The 24,375-nt window shown below is 36.4% G+C and overlaps 1 protein-coding gene across 3 annotated transcripts in view; it reads left to right on the forward strand.

Moving 5' to 3' along the window:
- The window catches only part of RFTN2 (raftlin family member 2), a 33,603-nt gene extending 11,480 nt beyond the window's left edge, over positions 1–22,123 (forward strand). Inside the window, exons 6-11 of one of the 3 annotated variants that reach the window (XM_080599934.1) lie at positions 2,325–2,525; positions 6,965–7,086; positions 8,036–8,139; positions 14,502–14,580; positions 18,670–18,940; positions 20,509–22,123. In XM_080599934.1, coding sequence (XP_080456060.1) covers positions 2,325–2,525; positions 6,965–7,086; positions 8,036–8,139; positions 14,502–14,580; positions 18,670–18,936 — 773 coding nt within the window. In that variant the 3' untranslated portion in view covers positions 18,937–18,940; positions 20,509–22,123. The remainder of the gene's footprint in view (positions 1–2,324; positions 2,526–6,964; positions 7,087–8,035; positions 8,140–14,501; positions 14,581–18,669; positions 18,941–20,508) is intronic. The other 2 variants (XM_080599935.1, XM_080599936.1) reach the window with 2 other exon arrangements.
- Positions 22,124–24,375: the final 2,252 nt, after the last annotated feature.

Here is a 24,375-nt window from a genome sequence, read left to right on the forward strand (position 1 = left end):
TAATATTAAACCATAAATTAGTAAGGGATATCCAAGTATATGCTGTAATGAAAACAGTTCTCCTATCTGTTTTAAAGCTGACAACAAAGGGATCACCTTCTGTTTAGAGACGTAATTTTGTGTGCTTCTAGCCAACTCACATCACATACAGCAAACAAATCCGTTAATAATGGATTCTTTCTGGTTAACATGCCTTCAAGAAATATTCTGAAAGAGATCACTAAACTAATGCATTGACTGTGTAATCAAAGAGGATAATTGTTACAAAACGAATTTACACTAGAGAAAATGAAGCATTGGAAAGTTGCTTAGGAAGGGAAAGTATAATTGAAAGATGCTGGTCCTGTGGTAGAAGACTTATTTGTACAAGAATCTCTAAGGTAGATAGTGTGGTCTTAGCAAGTTACTGCCTGAAACAATGATCCCTGATACTGAAGCACTAAGCCCTTCACATTTACTAGGAAGAAAAGGTGAAAAGGAAGAAGTAACCTAACGCATGAGAAGTAATGCATTATAGGAACTAAAGCATTATAGTATTGAAAGCAAGGCAGCATGAAATTTTCGTTTAAGATTGAATTTTGATACAATAGGGTCTTCTGTGATGTGCCAGACATGTTTTAATTGCTCTCAAAAGCAATGTCTTCACTTTCCTGTTAAAGAGTTAAGCACCTCTCTAGTTGGTAGACAGTCAGGATAATGACTCTATGCACTGAGATAATCAATGTCCCACTTATTTTTAACACTTGAATTAAAGCAGTTCTTTTACAACATGCTGGGCTGTTAGAGCACGATCTGTTAAACCTTAACTCTTTCCTTACAGCTTGAGACAGTGGGCTTGCTATCCATAGCAGAATATAGATCCTGTAAGGAAAAATGAGAAAACTCACAGTTGAGTTTTGGTTCATGCATACAAGTGTAACCAGGTGGATTACCAACCAGTGCAGCCCCTAGATGCAGAGTTCTCGGGAAATTCTAAACTTCTAAAAGTTTTGGCAGGAATTTACCTATCTTCTCTACTACTAGTCAGTTACTTGGTAAAGTTATTGGAAGTTTTAAGACAAATTTTCTGAAAATGTAAACACCTTTCTTTGTAAATGTTGTATTTAACCATCCTTTTAAAAAATACTGATAGGAATTTTCAAAAATTTTTCCTAATAGGAAAATCAAGCTTTACCAGGATAAACACTTTAATGGTAGCACCTCCACCTGTTGAGGTGACAAAATACAGCTGTATAGAAAGAAAAGTCATCTCATAGTGATGGAGTTCAGTAATTTGTCCTGCATTTACTCTCTTATTTCAGATACCTTATGTGTTATCATCCACTCCAGAAGGTTTCTCCTAGAGATTGATTAAAACTACTTAAAGTCCAAATAGTGCTTTGGAAATCTTTATCTATTTCTGGAGCTTAGAGAGACTAGTGTCTTAACTGGGATCATCTAAACCCAAGTTCTTCTGTTTTGGCAATGTGAATACTTCTGCTTTCTAGAGGTTTGTGTTGATTTAGGCTGCTCAGAAGTTATAGTAGTAGACATAATCTCAGGGAATTTTTTTGCAATTGCTTTGTTACTTCCCTGCAACAGTGACCCAGCCATGACTGTACTTGTATCATGTTCTTCCTTTTTAGAATACATTTATTTAGCTAAGACTTCATAACTCATCACCAGTGAATACCTAAAATACTATGAATCTCTGAATTTACTTTTTTTGAATATTTGTCTTTTTGTAACATCACTGTATTAATGGCTAGATGTGAAAAGCATTTGAGAATATGCAGATCTTGTTTGTTTTTCATATGCTCACGCTCTCATCAGTTACTGTGTGGAAAACCCCAGTATGGAGCTGATTATACTGGTACTTAAATCATCTGCAAAAAAGAATGGGTAAAAAGGAATGCTATACAAGACATTAATAATATTTAAAAATTTAGAAAAATGTTTTTAATCTTCAGTTAGTCGTTTTGAATATTTGTAGTCAAAAGTTCCATGAGTGACAGAAATAAAGCCCATTTCCACTGGGTTTTCTCTTGAATCTACTATATTTTCCCCTATGCAAAACCCACCTACCTAGAAGGTCCAGCAACAACCCAACTACAGTACGTTCAAAGTTCTGTTCTGTCCCATAGCTTACCCTCCTCACAGCTCATCCTGTTGGTTTTTTTTCTGGTGTTGAGGGTTCTAGGTGAGTACAGTCGCATAAGGAAGCAATTTGTAAAACTGTTACTTAAAAACACAAAAGCAGGCTGAAATAAGAAGATAATATTTTTGAGAGCTCTGTCTTCCAGAGGCTCATTTTTCTTCCTTTTTTTTTTCTTTTCTTTTCTCAGACAAGCTGTATACAGTCTTCAATGTTTTTGATGATGACTCTACCTGCTGGACCTATCATGAGGGCATCTTGTCCATGAAAGTAACAAGAAAGGGACCAGTTATTAGTACACTGGAAGCAGACTGGCTAGAACTAACTACATTTTATTATAAACAAGGATTGTCCTTAACTGATTCTTTTGTACACTGGGAAACTTCTAAAGGTGAGCACTATCCCATAATATCTTCAAGCTTTTACTTATACATGTGGATCTATTTATTTTGCAAAAAGTAGATGATGTTTTGCATGTTGGTGTGAAGGGCAATATGTAAACATGTTCAGATAAGTCATTGTAAATTTGTAGAATCTGATACCTGAAAAGGAAATACCGTTGTTTTTTGTGCTGTTGCAGCTCTGAATAATTACAATTTCTGCTTTTTTAATCAAATTTGGGATTTCCAAAGCACGAAAGGAGTGTAGCATTATAATGAAATCAACCTTTTGCACTAGTTCTCTTTTCTTTTTCTCTTTTTAAAAGGAAAAGATAATGGAAAAATCATTAGATGCATTTCAGTTGTGTTCTGCTGCTGCTCACTTTAGACACTGTGCTGCACTTGGAATATTTCTAATGAGACAAAAAAGCGCCTTCTGTTCTCCTTGTGCTTACTGCACCATTAAGCCTTAAGCAAAGTAAGACTTTCCACACTTCCTACTTTCTTCAGTTCTCTGCTAGGTTTAAAATTCTTACCAAAACCCTGAGTTGAATTAATTTGTTTGTTTATCCTGAAGTTTCAGATCCAGCATCTTTCTATAGGTGGTTCTGGTTGGATTTGGACACATACACTAAGTAGAGAAATCTGCTTTTGCTCTTACCCTTACCTGTAGGCAGATTCTCCAGCATTTTTTCATGAAGGTGGGAGAGGGAAGTTTTCCCTGGTCCCTCCTGCTTCTTGCTCTCTTCTGCAGGAGCCTACGAGCTCAGTTAGCACACTAAAATTGTTGGAATCATAGAGCTTCAGGCTACAGGATTTCTCCTCAGATTCCTAAATTGTCTTGTTCATTCTGCCAGTTTCAATTTGATCACAGTTTTTCACTGGAGGGAACCTCCTAGCTCTTTCAGAATTCCTATGTGATCAAGAGATTCATCTCCATTTGAACGGAGTTTGTCTGAAAGCCAGAAATTAGAAGAGTTCCAAAAATAGTATGTAGTTACCATTATGCAATTAATTAAAATAGTATAAAGAAAGTACTCTAGTGCTTAGTGAACAGGCCAAGAGAGTCTAACATAGTTAATTCTTCCAGAATTTACCGACTGTTGCAAAAAATGTTGTTCACTTAAAAAGACTTAGGGTTTGTAGTTAACTAATGTGATATTTTGTCTTTGGCTGAATTTGTTCATGTCTTGCTTGTAGCATATTTTCAGCTGTTGGTATTCCTTCAGAATTGCTTATGGAAATTCAGTATAAGTAAATAAAACAGAAGGCTGTAGTGGATGAGAAAGATGTTGTAAAAAGTTCACTGTAAAGGCTTCAGACCCCTTAACAATTTATGCAAGACTTAGACTGATTATCAAATGAAGTTGTTTACTTAATAATAAGCATACTAAAATGGCTTTCATGAGTCGTTTTAAATCTACTGCTTATATGAACTATACAGTGAGAGTAGATTGCTGATTTTTTTTTTTTGCATAGCTTTTCTATTTTCTTTGTGCTTTACTTCATGCTTCCTTTTTCTGATGTTCTGATTAAAAATAATACTGCAATCAGCATTCCTTTGCAAGGCTTGGGCTGAATTAAAAATAAATAAATTTAACTTCTGAAGATGTTATGTTTAAATATGGGTTCTTCAAAAATCAAACCCTGAAAAAGTAAGAGCTTGATTTTTTATATATGTGTGTGTGTGTGTATTTTTTTTCCTTCTCAGTAACTTAGCCGTGAATGTTAATTATATTTCTGTAGCTCAGCAACAAAGTAAATTCAGTAATTTGCCAGAATCTGTGAAGGAACACAAGTGCATCAACATCATTATATTTCCATCAAGTTGAATTTGTCGGCTATTCTCTCTGCATATTTTTTTGCACGTAAACCGTTGAAAGGCACAGTTTGTATTGGCCGTCTATTTTTGTTGAATTATAATTCCTATCTATTGAAGTCAGTGGAAGAACAAAGATTCCTTTGGGGGAGGAGAGGTGAGAAATCAGACTGCTAGTTTTCAATAGTTTTTTTTAGAGCTGGAAAATAACTCTTCGGAGATACATTACAATTCACCAAGGGGTGTTTTCAGCAGCTGTTGAAATTAATCTTTGCAGCTGTTGTCCAAAAACAAATGCAATCTTTCCGTTCCCCTGTTGCTGTCTGCTTTTTTCTGTGTGCATAACTGTCCCAACTTTAATACCCAGGTTATGACTGACTTAGGGATTTTATGCTGCCTCTTTGCAGCATTTGCTGCTTCTTCAGCCCCACTTGGCTGGGATGTATTTATTTCAGTGAGACACATGGGTGTGACGCTGCTGAATTCTGCTGGAAGTATTCGAAGGCACAACCCGCTACATGGATGGCATTCTGTAGCTGATCAAGTGTCTGTAACCGCAGTACAAGATTACTTTGCTGCTGAGTTCTTCATAAGCTAAAATATTTTTTCATGAGACGAATGTTGAAGAGTTTTATAACCAGATAAAAACTGGGCATCCAATAGAGGGAAACATGAAATGCTTTTTAGGGGAAAAAAAGTGTTTAAACGTTTGCACTCATCACCAGAATTACACTTCTTGTATGTTTGCGTGTGCATCCAATTGTCATCTTCACTTTAGTTTTTAAGTTTGCTTTTAGTTCGCAAGGTATCTACAGCAGCAGTTGTCCTTCTATATTAATGTGGTGAAATTAGCAAGTTTTAGATAATGTTTTAATATAACTGAAAACAATGGATGCAGGATGTTATACGAAGTAGACAGAATTCTGTTGCTAACATGATAAAAATGCAATTCCCAATTTAAGGCAGGTACAAATTCGAAAGAATTAAGTCATTTTTAATTCTCAATGACAACCAAAACAGAAGGGAGTCATAAAAGTAATCCAGGTAAGTTCTTTTTTAGCTCCATTTGGGTCAAGGTAGTGTTGCTTCTGTTTGTTGCTACCCTGCAGGTTCTCATAATCCTGGAAGTACTTAAGATTGATAGGAGTGCTGTGACGACGCTTAATGCTTTTTCTGTTTAGCTTTATCTGCCAGGCAGTGCCTTTTTTCTTTTTTTTTAAAAATATTAACAAGGATAAACCAGATGTTATTTTGACGTAGGTTTCGACTTAACCATTTGTCTCAAAAGCCACTTAATGGAGGTGCCCTGTTTCAATAATGCATTAAAATTTAGAGTTATATTATCATGATTTAAAAAAAAATAATTAGCATGTTAAACATGTTACTGGTTGACGATTATAAGTATCTGCCTGAACACTGAAGAAAGGTTCAAATTCATTAATTAATGAGATTGAGAATTTATGAACTATTAGGAATTCTGCAGGCGTTCATGTTTCTGCCTGAAGCCATATATTCAGTATCTGCATTGTATTTGCATATATGCTAGAAATAAAATAACATGTTCAGTAGCTTTACAAAAGCATAGGATATAGATACGTAAGTATCTAAATAATCATAGCTCAAAGTAAGTTTCCTATATGCAATATAGGAAAAATAAAAATAATATGAATAAATGCTCAGTGTCTTACAGTACATTAACAAGCATGTTGTTAAATAAAACAACAACAACAAAACAGGACTTCCTGTTTGACTTGGAAAACTTCCATGCCAGTTTGGTCCAATTTTAAAGCCAGACCAGTTGTATTCCATAGCTTCGCCTTGCTAGACACCTTTTAATCTTATTTCTGCCACTGAAGCTGTGTCATATAGTCATCTCTTTACATATTTGTGTAATATTGGAGAGGATTTAAACCTGATATTTAAAACCTGATATTTTGAGGAATGCATAATTTTTCTGTTTAAATTTAGTTTAATTGTTTAGGATAGCCAGCTGGCAAGGTAGAACTGCACAAAAGGCTTCCTGATTGCACTTAGGAGAAAAAACAGAAAATGAACTAGTATTTGATGCACAGCTTTAGTTTGGGCTAACTGGATACTGTTAGACTTCCACAAGTAAGTCAGGGAGGTATTCTCTGAAATGTCCTTCACATCAGGAATCTTCCTACAATCACTTCTCTTTCAGGCTTTTCCTTTGGCCATTTATGTATTTATTTAAGTAACTGTAGCAAGACTTTACACTTCATGCTTCATTTATCTTTACAGTCTCTCCCACCACACCAAAAGCCACATGTATTGTCAGGCATACAGTATTGGAGTTGAATAAAGAGGTTTTGTGCCTGTTTGCTGTAGGGGATATGTTGAATATGGGAAACGTGAATTCAGTGTTTTTTTAGAGAAAATGAAACAGTTCATAGCTCAATTTGTATTGAAAAAGGGGTTTTGAATAATAAATTGACTTGCATGCTTCATGAAGTTGTACTTAGATGCAGAAAGAACTTTGAGTTATATGCTGTCTTAGTTCCATTTCATTTGAAGGACTCTTCAGTGGGAAAATATAAGCCCATGTATACATCCCAGTAAGGTACTGACCTAAAAATTTGTATTTTAGCTTATGTTTTTCTTTGTTCACAGGTGATTATTTGCCCAAATCCTTAGAAGGAATATTTATCTACGAAGAAGAAGGTGCTGGGGTTCCAGGTTCTAACAGGAAAGGAAATGATGCAATAGTAGTTGAACAATGGACAGTTATTGAGGTAAATTGGTAATTATTTAGCAACACAATTTCCTACTTCTAGCGTTCTTTGTTTGTTTCCGTAGAATGACTGTACCAGTATTTGATAAACATTTCAGGATGATTTCTTTAAGCCACCTGAATAAGCTAAACTAGCCTTGAATCATAAAAATAAGCTCAGGCCTGTGCCCATTAGTCATATGCATAAAAGAAATACGCTGCAGAAGTACTGGCTTGACGCTCATAAATGTTCATATTCAGACCAAAACAGACCTAATTTCAGCAAGTGCAGCTCCAGTGACAATGTGCTGAAGTATTCTTAAATAAAGGGGAAGTAAAACTTGGAATTAGAACAAAAAACTGATAGTGTATGAGTTAAGTAGAGTTTTCAGATGTATGTTCTTAGTAAAAATTTTACTTTTAAATATCAAAAGACAATTTTTTTAGTGAAGTTAGATATGAATTAGTGGCAATCATTAGTGGAGGATGCTAAGGGCTTACTTTTAAAATACTCAGCAATAAATACATTTATTTATGTGAACAGACATGGCACAAGACTAAGACCTAAAAATAAATAAATAAAAGTACAAGTAGGCCTATAGCTAGGTGAGATGCTTGTTACTCAGATTGGAAGTAAAAACCTGAATATATCAATTGAGAAATAATTTCTGCTGTTTTAAAAAGTTGTGTTTTAGGAGTTGATTTAGCAACGTGACAAATTTAACAAGATAGATGTGCTTTGAGTGTCTTGCTGAATCAGGACTTGTATCTAAAGTTAATATTCCTCTGTTTACCTAATCTGTTGTCTTGAAGTTTTCAAATTGCTTTTAGTTTGAAATAGGGAATCCCTTTTCACACTAAATACAAATTATCACATTATAACTAAGAAAGAAGAGGGGTCGTAATTTATGTGTAGAAATGCAAATAAACCCTGTGCAGAGTGTCTTTACTACTTTTTATAATTAATGTAGGGGTGTGAAATTAAAACAGATTACGGACCTTTATTGCACACACTGGCTGAGTTTGGATGGCTCCTGACCTGTGTCCTGCCTACACCTATTGTACGACATGACAGGTACGCAAACAGCAGGATGCAGCATTTTGGTGTGTCTTCACAGTTGCACATTTTAGTCAATTATCAAGTGATTTTGTCACAAGACAGTCATGCACTGTTTATTGCAAATTAAGGAGGAGAATGTGCTAATCGAGCAAGTTACGGTCTAATCCAGCTGTTTCTCTTCTTTAATGTAGATATTGTTTCAGTTTACATATGGTAATGAACTACTGGATTTCAGTTCTCATATTTTCTTGCTTCAATATTTATTTGGATGTCTTGGGAGAAATACCTGTATATGTAAGAAGAGCTAAATAGTAGACCTAGATCACATATAATGTTTCAGAATTTCTTTTTAATGGAAAAAGTACCGTGCTTTTATTCAGAGTACCTGCCAAAAAAATGGCAAATGCATCACTGAATTAAGCTTACACAATTTTGTTTTGTTTTCAATTCTGCTTCCATCAGATTAAGATTGCTGAAGTTCGGGCAAAAATGTACTGAGGCATAGCTTAGAACTCATTAAAACAATGGAAAAGCTGGGTGACTTTAGTAATCTTTGGATAAAGACCTCACTGTATTAAATCAAGACAGCATAAAAAGGATGTGAATGGAAGTTTCTAAGAGAACTGCTACAAGAAAATGGAATTTTGTTCAAGTGATTTGACATAATTAAATTAACTCACCCATGTAAGAAGGAGGATTTTCTGGTCAGAAAATAGCTGTCCTCTTTATCTGTGTTTTGGTTTTTTGGTTTTGTGGGTTTTTTTGTTTTGTTTTGTTTTTCATAGTTGACTTTAATCAACTGTTTACAACAGTAGAACAGTACAACAGTAGAAATGGAGGTAAAACATCTAGCACATTTTTCTATTTTTAATGATTTCTGTATGTTTTGTTTTCTTCTGAAACTTACGAAATTCTTACTGTGCAAAGCTCCTGCTCCATCAAGAAGTATTTTTCAGAACACAAAACAAAACATCTATCCTTCAATTCTTTTTTTAAATTCTTAATCTATGTGTGTTATCTTTGAATTCGGTGACTTCTTAGGGTATGCGAACTGCTGAGCCTGGTTTTCATAAACAGATGAAACTTTTGGCCAGATCTTAAAGATTGAGAAGTAGCCTTTCAGAATCAGATCAACTTTTTGGAAGGTCATGAGTGAACAGGGGGATAGGAAGGTTCTAGTACTCCTGGTGTGCTGAAGGTCATAGGGTGAGAGAGGTTTAAACCCCTAACCTTTGCTGTCACACAAGCAGTGTACCTGTACCCATCCCCGAGGGGTTGGACAGAAGGGGTGAAACTGTCCTGAGCAGCCACATTAGCTCAGTCTGGGCTTGCTGCAGGCAGCAGATGCTATTTTGCACTTGGTAGATAGCAGAGCAAAAGCAGGGCTGCTTAGAAGAACTTAAGTGCTATTAAAAAATAATAATAATAACAATAGTAGAAAAAACTGCAGTATGAAGTGATAATGGATTCATTAGACAGGGTCTGTTTCTTGAGTTACTGAGAAGGTGATGTACCAGCAAGACACTGAAGTTATGCTAGGTGTCTGAAGTAGCATTGCTTTCCAGATGTGAGGCAACCAGCCCACTGCTAGACGTGATCATGCAAAACGGGATTGTATTCTGGCCAAACGTGAAGTTGGATTCACTTCGTATTAACACTGGAATGATGGATGAATACAAAGCATTTGTTTTCTGATTTAAATAGTTGTGTAGGTGTGTGCATGAATTCTCTAATAGTTGTTGTCTTGAAGGTATCTCACAGTCCACATTAGAAGAAATATGGTAAATCACATTTTGAGCGTGCCTGTTGTATGTCTAATATACAGCTTTTCAGATTTCTTTTTAGAAGTAAATGAATAAAATAAAAGTTCATTAACAGAATTCCTAGTTGGGAATTAAGAATTCTTAAAAGACTCTAAAGAATGTGTTTCTGTCCTGGCAGCCTGCGTAGTGATCGATAAATACTATTATTAGACATTGATACTGGCATTTGAAAAAGAGAAAGAAATTCCTACATGGTTACTGTGTGTCTGATAGGAAAGATGCCAGTACTGCGGTGGTAGATTATCCTAGGAATTCAAGTTAAATGCCGAATAAAGATACTTCATGCTGCCCACCTTTTCCCAGACTGGGAACTCTGACCTCAAAACTCAGCCTGAATATTAACAGGTTTCAGAAATACTGAACAAATGAACAATTTGGCAAATTCATGTTTTCATGTTTGTTTTTTTAAAATGCAAAATATATAATGAAAATTCTATTTAAGAATAAAAAATGTTAGCAAGGCAGCCTGCTCCCCATTTTTATTTACCTCCATGTTATGTCATATTCTCTGCCTTAGTCTATTCCTAATTTTTTGCAAAACTTTCCTCATCTCAGATCTTCTACAATTTGCTCCTAGCCATTAAGCCTACTGCTCATCTGTAGACAAAAGGTGTGACCACAAGCTCATAAGGTCTGGAGTGTGACAGGATTGTCACGCACAGTGTTTCTCTATCTCCCTTCTTCTTTTTTCTTTTTTAAATATGGTTAGGATTTGAAACAGAATGTAAAAATGCCAGGCTGTAACGTCTTTTCCTGTGTGGTTTTGATGTTGCTATTCTTTGAAGTTTTTATTTTTTTTACAGATGTTCCTCTCCATAAAATAATGTCCTGTTGCACGGAGTGTCACGCCACATGCTAGCTGAGTGTCATGGATCACTGTCCCATTTCAGGCATGGGCAGCGGCCTGTAGGCCTGTTTTGTCCTTTAGCTCCTACCTCAAGGGCTAAATCATGCAGGATACAGGAAGCATTTCCTCAAGAAATGTGATCTTTGTTGTTATAAGTAGAGCAATAGTAGAGAGCATGCAGAGTTGCCTTTTGTGCAGTGTTGTTTGAAAGATAAGGACCATTTTGGGGTGTTTTTTTGTTAACAAAGTATAAAACCCACAGAAGTTCCTAGTCAGTGATTGCTTTTCCAGGCATACAGGAGAACAGAGTATGAAAAAATGGATGTGATACAATGTTTGTATCCATCTCTTGGATATCATCCATATCTTGGATATTTAAATATGGTTAGCAGTCATTAAAGTATTTTTTGACCAAAAAAAGCAGACCAAGAAAGAATGTAAGGAAGAGCCACAATAGTACTAGTGACCTCAGGAGCCTCCTGCATTATATACAGCTGTAACATACAGTTAAATGTTTTCGTGACAGGAATTTGACAAGAATTATGCCAAGTTCAGAAGCTATATATCAAGGATAAGATGAATAGCCCTTTTAGAAGTTAAATATAGTGATTAGGGAAACAAGCATGTTAGAAAATATTTTGTTAGTAATTTAGTGCTACTGGAGTTATCAAAATAATGTTATCATGAATTTCTGGAATTCCATACATGTTTGTGGTCTAAAGTTCGAATTCTTTGCTGGTTTTGTTTTGGATGGAACAGTTGTTTCAAGTCCTGTAAGCTGGGAGCCTTACTGTCCCACACTGGTACATGTCTCATAACTGAAAGTCTAAATGCAATGCAACTGCAAAGGGGTGCGAAACTTCATTTTGGGAAAATGCAAATAAACCAAATAGATTAAAAGAACTTATTATTCTGCACCTTTTCTTCATTTTTTTCAAGAAACACTGTCTAACCTTGGTTGATTCATACCTAGAAAATGTATGCATGAAAAAAATAAAAACAGATGTAAAAATCATAGCTATTGGCAGGCCTGACGAGCTTCCAGTTGGATGATTGTTCTTAGAGATTTATTTAATATATACATATACTAAGAGGACAGACTTATTGTCAATTCAGCATAAGCAGACGAGCAAAAAGCTGGTGTTTTAACAAAAGTGTCTCTGTTGCTCCTCATCCCTCTTACAAGAAGAGACAGGAAAAAGGCTCCAGCAGTTTTACTTCTCAGTGACCTCTACTTCCCCTCGCTGATTGCTGTAGTCCCTGAAAATTGGCAGGATGGACTGTCTGCAAGCACCGGAAAGCAAGCAGGCAAATACAGTGCAAAAACACTGACTTTGTGGTTATTAGTTTATCATCACAAACAACTTCATCTACGTTTGCAAAATGCCCCAGCTTACAAGGTGAAGTGGAAGTGCGGAAATGAGAGGGAAGCTATGGAGTGGCTTACTCGAAGCGTTTTTTTCTCATTTAAATTCTGTGGAAATCCCACTGTCATTGAGTTCTTTGTGAATTAAGCTCATAGCTACTTTGTCGTGTGCAGCATTTTAATAAGGTCAGACTTACAAAATTGTTAATTTACTGATTGTCTACTCACCATCGTGTCCTTTCTCCGTTCTAATAGAATTTGTACAAGCTGAAGCTTAATGTTTGTTTCTTTTTTTTCACTGCAGGAATGCAGACACAGTTACAAAATAGAGCATAGGCAATTCCCCATGCCAGGCATTCTGCGCAACCTTCTCGCTTGAAAGAGAGATTTCCCAGTTAATATTACCAAAATAGGCATAAATGAGGCAGGGGAAGATAACTGGCAATGTGGAGTAAGTTTGCAGGATTGATGATTTCCCTTTCATAATGTAAACATGTAACATATGCATTATTTTTTTTCAATGAATGGAAATAAGGAGGGTACTCCCAGAGGGGGGACTCCCAGAGGAGAAAACATGTTAACTTGAAGAAACTAACCTCCTCATTTCCCTGTCTTCCCCAAAGGCTGCAGTTTAGGATAGTTCTCTTCTCTCATCCAAGGAATGTATGCAAAGACATGCCTTGACCTGAGTTCAGCTGGGTTGAGAGGAAGGTTGTGATGGGCCAAGCACCATCACAAAGTCATCATAATTGACTATGGATGGAATACAGCTGGGAATAGTGCTGTTCTGCGTATGTTCTCAGAGCTTACTTTGAGGCACTCTACTAGGGTAGGCTGTTAATAAGTTCTTCCTGATCCTATAGCAACAGTTTTAGTCCCTGATTTTCCTTGGAGTGAGTCCCTAATATAAAAAACAAATTCATACTATCAGTCCTAGCCCTGGCATGAAATACGTATCAGTTATCTCAGCCTTATGCATGTGGTTGCTGAGATTGTGACTTACCATACTGAAGTACGATCATACCTTATTTTAATACTTCCTTCCAGAGCATTAAGCGTAAAAATACAGTTTTATTATTGATAGGGGAATAGGTGGAATCACGATTTCTTGAAGTGGGCTCACTGCGTGGTAATCATTACAAGTCTGTTTTAAGTCATTAAAGTTTTGTGGTTCTATTTTGCTTTTTTTTTTTATTTATCTTACTCATATATTTGTAGTTGCTTTCTTGCTAAAATGTTTCGGTGTTTTTCCTTTATGCATGTTAAGAGCTCATTGAATACTGCACAGAAGTAGAGTAGGGAGAGAAGAAGAATTTTTCAAAACGTAGTTCTGATATGTGGAAGAGCACAGGATTTTTTTAAACCCTCCCATCCCAGAGCTCTGGTCTCACAATTCTTGCATGCATTTAGTCCTTACAGACTCTTGCTTTGTAAGTCACATGCAGTCAATTTGCTGGCCTGTATTTTTGATGAAAAGGTTTTGAAAACAAATATCTAAAATCTTCAAGAGGTTGTAAAGGATGATTCTTTTTTTTTTAGTTTTTTTAACCAGTAGTGAAAGAATGCAAATTTTTTGAGACATGAACACCTGAGTTGTTTTTGATGAACTTTTTCACCAGAAAACCCACAACTGAAGTCCCTTTTTTTTTTTTGCTCTCTTACTTCTTTTTTCTCTTGTCCATTCCATGTACAAAACCACCTGTGTCATTTATCTCATTGTGGATGTATTGGTTAAACTGAGCTGAGACCTTTTGTCCACAGATAGTGAAAAGGCAAGCTTATCCAACTGTCGTAGTTAGATGTTACATTACAACCAGAAGACAATTTTACTGCTATCTAAAAGAGTCTTACTTCACAAATTTCCTGTCTCAAAGGTATTGAGATACTTGTTGAAGCTGTTTATCTTCTGAAATTGAGGCTGTTTGTTGTGGTGTTACTAGATAGTTGCATGTTGTTGTATATTTATCAGTGCAAATAGATGAAAAAATACTCTTTAATGTTTAATTTCAGATGTTGCGAAGGTGTGGTCTTTCATTAAAAGTAGGAGCTTTGGTACTTAAGCTTTCAAGCATAGTCCTGTTAAGTTACTCCAATCATACTAATAAAAATGTTTTGTTCTATATTTGTTTTCATGTGCAACACCTTAACCTAGCTGTGTGCTTCTGTTTGTTTTATCATTATTATTACAAACCAGTTTATGAATTAAAACACCAGCAAATGCTTGATAATCTATCCTCTTCTGACTCATATACACACAATTTACAATTGACTGTGAAAGGCGTGAATGTATTACAGGATGTTATTGCCTTGAAATATTCAAATGATTTTCCTTAAATTTCAGTGAAGGAAACCTGGCCACAAAGCAAGTTGTTTTTCTTCAGAGACCTGTTATATGGAATTCTGCTGCCCAGATGCCAGAGGTGAGTAATGTGTTGATTAAAAAAAAAATAAAAATTAGTATTTCACACTATAGTTATGTACAGAAACAGATTTCAAAATTAATGGGAAAATAGTGGCAGAAACAGGTTTTGCTTGAGAAAATGTGTTTAAGTTTGTGTCACATTTTTGCAGATACACTTTCAAGTTGTTTTTTTTTTTTTAACTCAGCTACATGGCTCTTAGACTAAGATGTAGAGAACAAAAGTGTAGGTATGCTAAAAGCCTGTTACTTCAAGAATCCTGTTCTAAGAAACAACTGTTTCTCAGGTGGATGAAGTTGGCTATGCTGCAAGCATTTGTTTAGAAGCCTTCAGGAAGTCCTAAGTGAGCTGACTCAACTCCTGCATCTATTGCACATGAAAAAGATGACATTTTTTTGACCTCTGAAATGTCTATTTTCATGCCTGTAGCAGAATACAAGCGTCAAGCTGTGCAAGGGGCTCTGTAATCTGGGGGTTACCAGGGTGAAGGAGTGTTAGCCATTGCTGTGTGAGTGAAAGTATGTGACAGAAATACAGGACTTAAAATTCCTACAGCTGAACTTCAGCACCTACCTGTCCTCTCTAAGTGAGATTCCCGTAACAGTGGTTGTATAAAAGTACTTCGAGGATGAAATGACTGGTAGTCATCACATCCTGCTCAGCCAAGGTCACAACAGTGGTGGCACCTGTACAGTGCTATAGCAAAGCCTGCTGTGGCCAGGGGAGGATAACCGGTGGGTTCTTCCTTACCAAGGCTTTCTACACCCTGTGGTGGGTTTTCCCTTTTGTTTGTTTTTCAGTGGCTATTCCATCTTCAGCTAATCAACTTTCTTCTCCTGTGGTAGCCTTTTAAGGAGCTATGGAAGCTGTAGGCATTTTGACTCAGGCCCAGCACTGGAGCAGTAACTTCACAAATTCTGTCCGTCATGATACTATTACTTTTATGAAGCAGTGGTATCTATGCTCTTCTTTCCCCACCTGTATAAATGTTTCACGAGACTCTAAATAGCTGGAATTCATATTTGATCTTTCCAGCTTATATGCAGACTGCTGTCATCGTCCATATTTTCCTCTGATGAGTGTTTCTAAAATACACTCTTCCTTTTTTGTTCTTCTCCAGACTTCTGCTTGTCTCCAGCCTAACCTCCTAACACTGTGTCCCCTGATAATTAATTCTTCCATGCCTGGAAGAATGGCATTCAACATGAAAAATAGGAATTTAATTGCATATCTCCATGACAGTCTCAGTTCCTACCTAGGTGTTGTATGCTGTCTTTAATTTATTTTCCTGATCTACAAAATTTGAGCTTCTATTTTTTTTCCACATCAGTATTCTGTGCAGTCTCCCTTGCCAATGTTTCAGTCATCCATACATGCCCTTTTCCAAATTCTGCCAGTTCCTCTTGCAGTTTTCTTTCAGTTTCCCGTGTGTACCACTTACCTTTGGCATTTTGCTTTCAAAGCTTACAGTCCCTGCTCTCTTGTCTTTGTCGTCTCTTCTTTTTTTGGAACATAGTTTTGTTGGTATCAGTGTTGTAAGTGTATAAAAATATGCTATTTTATGTCAGTCACAATCAAATAAAGTCAAAATTCTCCTGATGTTTCCCAACCTTTTATTGCTATGTATAATAAGTGCACAGACTCCTGATGTGAATACTCTTTCCTTGGTAGCTATAAAAAAATGGTATTTCTAACTACAAGCTCCTCTTGAAGGACAGTGTAACTACATGACTCAAGTTAGAAGGATTAATACTGGATTCTGCCAGGAGACACTGTAATACAAAACACTTATGTAAAAACATTCATTGTCAGGAATTGGTGAATCTTTGAGATGTGTTTTAAATTAAAATTAGAGGAATCCTTGTGTTTGCTGTTTAAATTCTGTTGCCTAATTGTGAGGTGGTTAGTACTGGAATGACCTTTATATTTTTTATTTTTACAAGTATAACGGTACCTGTGTTCTGTGGTCATTGTTTTCACTTGATTGTAATGCAAAACCTTTGAGTTAAGCATTAAGATAGCGGAAGTAAACAAATAGCTGATTTGTAGCCATGTACATGAGGATTATTGTATTTAAAGTCTGAAGAGACACAGTATCTAAATGTGCCCCTTAAGTACCAGCGAATAAGCGAATATCTTACTTCTGCAACAGGAAATCTCAGTATGATGAGGTTATGTTAGCATGGGATAAATAGGTAGCTCATGTAGAACATGTACTAAAGTAGCATTTACCCTCTGTTTTTCCAATCATGTAGGTTTTCCCCTAAATCTTAATCTCTTCATTTATGTATTTATATATTACCAGAATGTCTGAATTGGCAAAACAGCATATTACCTTTATTCATAGATGAGGTAATCTGTCGATTTGTTAACAATACCTAACTGGTATAGCATGTCATGCTAGCTTTGCATGGAATAGCTAGATTTCAGGTATGAAACAAGCTACTGAAATCTGAAAGCATTCAGTATTAACTTTTAATATTAACTATTAACTTTTGCTCTAGAAATTGTAATATATATATTTAAAATAATACATGGACAGGGACAACAGAGTTGTGGAATTTTATCAAACAAACCTTTGAAAACATTTTAGTAAAAAAGTTTAACTCCTGTGATTCTACATTGTTGGTCACTTGCATTTACACTGACTGCATTTCTTGCTGTTTAAAAAAAGTAAAATCATCATGTCCATAATTCAGGATGCTTTTGAAACAGAAAACTACTGCAGATACCTAAAATATTTTAATTTCCAAACTAAATAAAATGCATGTTTGTCTATTTATGTGTATCCTTAACATGTTGGTAACTCGGATATCTTGAGAATACTAAGAGAGCCAACCTACAAAACCAACGAGGCTTTTTTTTTAAGAAAGCAATTCAGTGTTAGAGGATGCCTACATGAGAGTGTCTCACACCCTCAGAGCCTGATCACGTTGCAGCTGCCTGCAGTGTGGCAGGGTCTGGTCGTGGCACAGCTTTGTCCCCCAGGCATGTCCAGCTCCTGGACCCCTGTGACTTGCCTTCTGGGGGCTGGCAGTACACGGTACCAGCTGCTTTGTGTACTCAAGGTCGGTTTCGTTGTAGGTTTTTTCTTTTTTTTTTCCTTGTGAGGTTGAAGTTGCCAGTTCTAAAGGAACTTTTAATTCAGTAAGAATTGAGGGAACTCCTCTGTTACCTGGCCTGATATTCCCACAGGGTCTCTTTTCAGAAGAGTCTGTGTTTCAAGTCCTCACAGATCCTATCTCTGCCTTCTTGTATATTTGTTGGTTAGTGCATTATGATCTGGCTTGCAATTTATGTAATGGTTCAAAGGCCTCTTGGATTTAGAAGGGCTATATTGTCTCAGTGAGTTCTTTATTACACACCATTTGCTTTTCTAAGAAAATAGTTCAGAGGAGACCTGAGACTGAACTGCACACATACTTGAGGGATTTCTCTTTTTTTATTTCCTTTAGGCAGACTTCTCCATCCTCTTACTGTGGCATCTAGGAAAGCCTATTTCCTTCTGTTTCTCCTGAGGCAACACGATTTCCCCTTAGTCTAATTTCCCGATGTCTCCTGTAACAGTTTCCCTTAAATACATTTCCTTTAGCCACAAGGGCCATTGTTTTTACTGTTTCAAAAGAGTTTGGGAAAAATGTTACAGATGTATAGAAGGGGGGCAAAGAACTGGCACAAACAGTTGTAGTTTTGGTTTGGTCAGAGTCAGACACGTACGTTAGGTGCAAAAATAAAGCTTTCTTCAAACAGCTGATTTTAGCTTGGTTTAAGACTTGTAAATCATTCTGTGTCTGCCAAGTAAAGCATAGGAATTGAGCATTGCCAAAATAATTGCTTTTTCTTAGCATTTGCTTACACTTTCTTGAATCTTGACTGTGCTGTATGTTTTGCATCTCTCCTTAAATATCTTTATAGAGAACAAAATGTATCTCTTAGGATTTTTCTCGAGAGGAGTTCATAGTTTAAGCCAGTGTTAAATGCTGCCTTATGTTAAAATGCAGCTCACATTAAATTCGTACATGACTCATTGTGAAGTGTTTGGCTTTTTTTCTATATAAGCTAACATTAAAACACCCCCTTTTATTTCAGAAGAAATCCTTAAGGCAAGTTATTGGGGAGGAAAAAAGCAAAGTTGGTAGCAGAAGTGTTGGATTAGACACAGCTACTTCTCACCCTGTAGAAATCGGACAACCACCTGATGAGTTTCATCTGTCTCCTAAACAATGTTGGATCAAAGAGGCCTCCTCCCAGTATGGAGGCTTTCCCGGATTCAGTAGCAGTGATGGAGTATTAAGGGAACTGGATGATGGACAATTTGACCAGGAAGATGGAGTCACTCAGGTCACATGTATGTGATGAAGTAAGTAACTGCATCAGATGGACATGTACATAATTCACACAAATGTAAAAGAAACCAAGTCCATGCTACTTTGAATGCATTGATATAATCCTATGACTTTTCCCAGACTCATTTTTTATGTGTCTGTTGTGTTAACCCTACTGTAGTAATAATACTACTGCAAAATGCTTTGGCTTCCTGTCTCTCTTTCATAGAATTACTACCTGACTGGGTGCTCTGCTAACTTTTGTTAATCTTTTTTGACAAACAAGGAAGCAAATGCTGCAAAACAAGACAGTTTGTGTTCGGTAAGAAAGAAAGGAATGTCGATGTTTGGTGTTTTCCACAAGCTGAAGGAGTATTTTGTTGTTGCTGTTTTTTTTTGTTTTTTTTTTTTGTTTTTCCCACAAGGGTATTATAAATATTGGGGGGGGGGGGGAGGGGGGAGAATGAAATATCTCCATATTGTTAAGTTTTAATGTGATTTTAACTTTACTTGCCTTGTCTAAGCTCAAAAGCCTAGAGAAATGCAAGTCATATGCTAGACAGTTAATAATTTAAGCTGCATTCAGACCTCGTATGTACAGAAAACCTCTGGAGGCAGACATTTGTTCCTGTAATGCTATCTCACCTCTGCGGCATTTACTAGGGTTCCACGTACACGTAAGCCAAAAGCTATCCCAGCATTTAGCTTTGTGTATATATATATATAACTTACTCATGTGAGGAAATGAAGAGCCTCTCACCTTCCAAAAGGTAACTTGCATTCTATAAAAAAGTAGTTTGAGAAACTTTAAGAAGCACCGACAGCCAGGTGCACAATGATACTAATAATATACAGGGGGAAGAAGTAGACAAAATGTAATATTAGATGAGAGACTTCTTACAAATATGCCGATGTATATGCAAAATAAAATTTCTGCTAATTGTATATCACACTAGATAAATGATATCCAATTGCATCAAATACCAGAAACACTATTCAGAGGAAAGACTGAAGCTCCTTGGCTTCTGTCCTCACTGTGGGGAGGAGTTAAGACAGGCTTCTGGGAGAAGAGGCATGTACAGGAATTATTTTTATGGTGCTGTCTTGAAATTACATCTGGCAATAAATAGTTCAGCTTCCATCTAAGCGGATCTACCGCGGTAGCTGGGAAACAAAAGCCACAGGAAAAGAAATTCTACTGAAAAGAATTCTGTCTGAAAAGAAGATCATTGTTGGTATTACACATAAAATACTGTAACTTAGTTACTGTCTGTAAGAAGCTTTTACTAAGGGAAATTTCAAATTTTAAGTAAAAATATAAAAGAGAAGCTGAAGAAAAATGCATGTCCAGAAGATAAAGGTGATTGTAAATTAAAAAATGTATTTTTGAAGAAGTTTTAGAAGCAAAAACTTTAAGTGCTTATCACTCTCAAGCTAAGAAAATAACTTGATCCAGATGAAAAATCAAGACAGAACTGAGCAAATGTATTCCCAGCATTTCTCTCAAGGTTTGCAGTACAGCATGCAGTCAGACAGGTATCGAAATCACCTGCCTCTGGTGGCAGTGTTCCACCAGCTGCCATAGAAGTCTCTTTGCCCACAGTGGGATGATGGCACCAGCACAGTGGGCACAGGAATGCAGTGACAGCAACGCCAGCAGCTGACTCGGAGCACCTGCAGGATGAACAGAATGGGGCAATTCAGCCTGCGATCTCCGGGGCAGGGAGCCACGCAGAACAAACTCTGGCAGGAGCTGCTTATTACAATGAGCAAGAAATAGTTCGTGAAAGAAAAAAAGTTGCACTTGCTGTGATAAGCAGAAGTAGCACGAAGCTTCAGTACTATTTCAGTTTATTTTTACAGGGCCGTATCCTCTTGTATGAGGTTTGATTGTTGTACTATGGGCTTGAAAAGATGATGGCTTTGGAGTTGCTTCCCAGTTTCATGGTAAAAACTGTTGCAGGTTTGTTGTTAATTTTTCCCTCTGAAAGAGCAATTCCTAACAACTGTAGCAGACTTTATCCCTCTCCTGCTCAGCTTCACCAAACCCTGGTTCTGGAGACAACCTTTAAATTTATCTAATTTTCCTATTGTACATTGTTGGAAAGTGCAGCTTCTCCTCACTTATATTTCTTAAGAAAAATACCGGCAGTCTGGCAAAGCATTCCCTGCTAAAGGGGAGGGTGCTAGCTGGGTGCTCCTCCCAGAGCCTGACCCAAACCCTGTCTTCTCACGCAGCCTGCTGAGTAGCGGTCATTCAATAGCAGGCATCTCCCCGTGGTACTACAGATGGGGAAGAACTGATGAAAAGACATGTGTCTCCAGCAGAAAGATAAGTAATTTCAGCATATTAAAAATGGGACAACAGCTGGTCTTGTAAAACTTGCAATATAATGCTGTACCTCTAAAAATATTTGTCAAAAGTAAACAAACAAACAAACAAAACCACCACGCTCTCACATGTGCAATTAACTATTGGTGGTTCTACATACAAGTCAAATTTGTAAAAAGCAGCAAAAATTGGTCAAAAAACTAGGAACTCTGAATATTCCAAGTTAAAGCTTTTAATGTGTATCAGAGAAGTTACCTTTTATAAAGTAGTATCACTGTTTAAGATAGCTAACAGCAGTAAATTGTAAAACAAAATTGAACTGCAAATATTTATATAACATGTTATAATGTATAAAGTACTAAACTAAGTGCAGTTACTCTTTCTAGAATGCATTTATTGGATAAAAAAGAATGAATTAACTTTTGAGATCTTTTCCTCATACCAGGTAGCGAAAATGCAGAAAACTCAAAACTAGCATCCAGATGCTTTTTTAAAAGAGCTTTTCCCATATGATTAATGGAGTATAAACAAAGAAGATTTCATTTTTGCAACAACGGTAGTCTGGATGTCCACAGGTACATTTTAGAATATTCCCACTTGAAGCTTTAAGAAAGCCTTTTCTTAAATTGTAGGCCACGGAAAAGGAATGTGGCTTTATTTCAGAGTTTTAACTGTACTTTAGTCCTTGCTCTTGAATCTCAGTAGGTTTTGATTGTGTTGCAAGCTTCTGTAAATTTATTTCTAGTCTTTTTAATTCAGTGTAAATATGCTAAATTGCTTCCTTTAAATCCCTTTAGAAATGCCTATTTAGTTAAGGACGGCTGGTTTATTTTTTTAATGCCATTTGTTTTGTATACAGTACATAAAGTTGTCCCTGCTGTACAAACACTAGTCTAGAGTGTTTTCCTAGTTCTCTGTTGTCTTTCACCTCACAGGGCTACATTTGGGCTCTGTACTGCACACAAACAAAATATCTTGAATCAATTCTTCACCTTGAAAAAAAAAATGACAACCTGGCAGGAGACAAGATAGAAATGTGTAAAGGGAGTGGCGTGGAGAGGGTAGCAAAGGAATAAATTCTTCAGCATTCTAATTCAAGGGAATCATGGAAATGGTAAGTAGCAGGTTTGAACTAAATCAAGGTACTTACTTGGCTGGCTGTTAACTGCTTGCCGCAGGATGTTGTATGTAAAACTACATGGATTTAAAAGGTGACTGAAAAAATCCTGAAAGGAAAAAAAAGCTCTCTGAAAGTCACTGAACCAGACAGAAGCTATTGGAGACTATAAACATTGGTTTGACTGACTTGCATGCTCATCCTGTTCCTTTTATTTCTTGTAAGGACCAGTTCTTCATCCTTGGGTTAGCTGGATTGAGCAGGACCATTGTGGGAGTGTAGCTGAGAATGGTTTCCTGCTGCAAAACTTCTTTTAAAAAATATGGGAGTAAATTGTTTGCTCAGTCCGTGGGAAGACTGTACACAAACCATTTGACTTCATGCACTAGTTGAAGAGCACAGATTAAAAAACCCGTCTTCCTAGGTGAAAATGCTTTTAAAGGAAATGATGGAAAAATCTTCTCTTTCTTTGCCATGAAAAATTCTGAAAACCAACTCATCTTATTTGGTACATTTTGTGTTGAGGGGATTCTAATTAAAGCTATATGTTTCAGTATGTTCTTAAACTAGAGCATTAAGTTATGACTTTACTAATTGTAAATTACTAGCAGCTCCTGTTAGCAAGCTTTTTTATATGCTCTTATTACACACACACTCCTCATTTTACTCAAATGTATTTTACATACTTCATTATCTCAAGCCTTTTTATTGAAAGAATTGTGGATCAAACTTAAAGCCTGGATGCGTTCTCTGACCAAAAAGAAAAAAAAAAGTACACTAATATCATTGGCTTCATCTGCGAGCCTGAACTTCAATAGATGAGTCCCTCACCTATATATGACAACAAAAACACTCTATGACTATTAAAAAACAAAGATGGAAAGACATGCTGGAAAGACCTCTGCAAAAGACTGTTAATACTTCATCTTAAAGTGTTAGGACAGGAAATACTTTTAACAGTGTTTGCAAGCAGGAAGAAATAATCCACTATAAAAAAATCTTTGCCCTGCTTACAGTTGTCACAATAGTTCATTTACATATCCAAACAGCTGTAATAAACTGCTGCTTAACCTCAGGCTTTGATCTATAAAGCACGATTTACTTTTTGTAAAGCTAAGGTCTATATTTCTGATAGTAAGCTTCTAATCATTAAAAACATGTCTTAAATCGGCTATCAATGTCCTTATTATGCTTGTCTCACACTGGCATTAAATTCTTTAGATCAATGTATACCTTCCTTCAATTATATTTTTGCAAGTCTTGTCTGTACATACATACAGCACACAAGGCAAAGATTGTTAGACTTTTAATCATCTATTAAAAGCTGATTAGTTTACTTTTATGTTGTATTTTAATATTCTGTAAGTAATAAAAAAAAGAGGTCACTGTTCTGACAATTGGCTATGGTTTAATTTATAGAATAGAAGTGTTAGGAGTGAGAATTGTCAAAGCCCATTTCCTGTGTCAAAATTTAGATGAATGGTATGAATTTAAGTGGTGAATGTTCTTTGGGTAAATGTAACTTGAGACAAAGTGGTTTAGAGAAACTGGGCTGATGACATGTTTGATGTTTTAAGCAGAAGCTTTGACAACATTAAGAGAATAAAAATCTCAGCAGCAAAATCACTGGGGCTGACTTGTAGCAAGATACGCTAAAGCAAGCATCAGGGAAAAAAATAATTAATAAGCAAGTTATTTGAAAATTAGCCTTTGCTTGTGACATGCTATTCTATCTGTGACACACTGCCCATAACATGCTTGGAGTATTTGAAAGGCCCTCTTGTAGATCTCAGTAACTCATTAATTGTAGAACCAGCATTTTCTGAGTTAAGACATGTATGAATTTGAGGTCTGACCTTAGGGTGCTAATGAATATTGTATTTCTCTGCTTTTGAAAGAAGAAATAGAACCTCAGCACACCTTGTAGCAGAGGTGAGAGAGCACCGCATTTTGTCTTGGAAGCACTCAGTTGCCTGTGTTTTTGGACAACTTGAAAAATGAGAATCACTTACCAAAATATA

The sequence above is a fragment of the Anser brachyrhynchus genome, assembly GCF_964034855.1.
Source record: "Anser brachyrhynchus genome assembly, chromosome: 7".
Lineage (NCBI taxonomy): Eukaryota > Metazoa > Chordata > Aves > Anseriformes > Anatidae > Anser > Anser brachyrhynchus.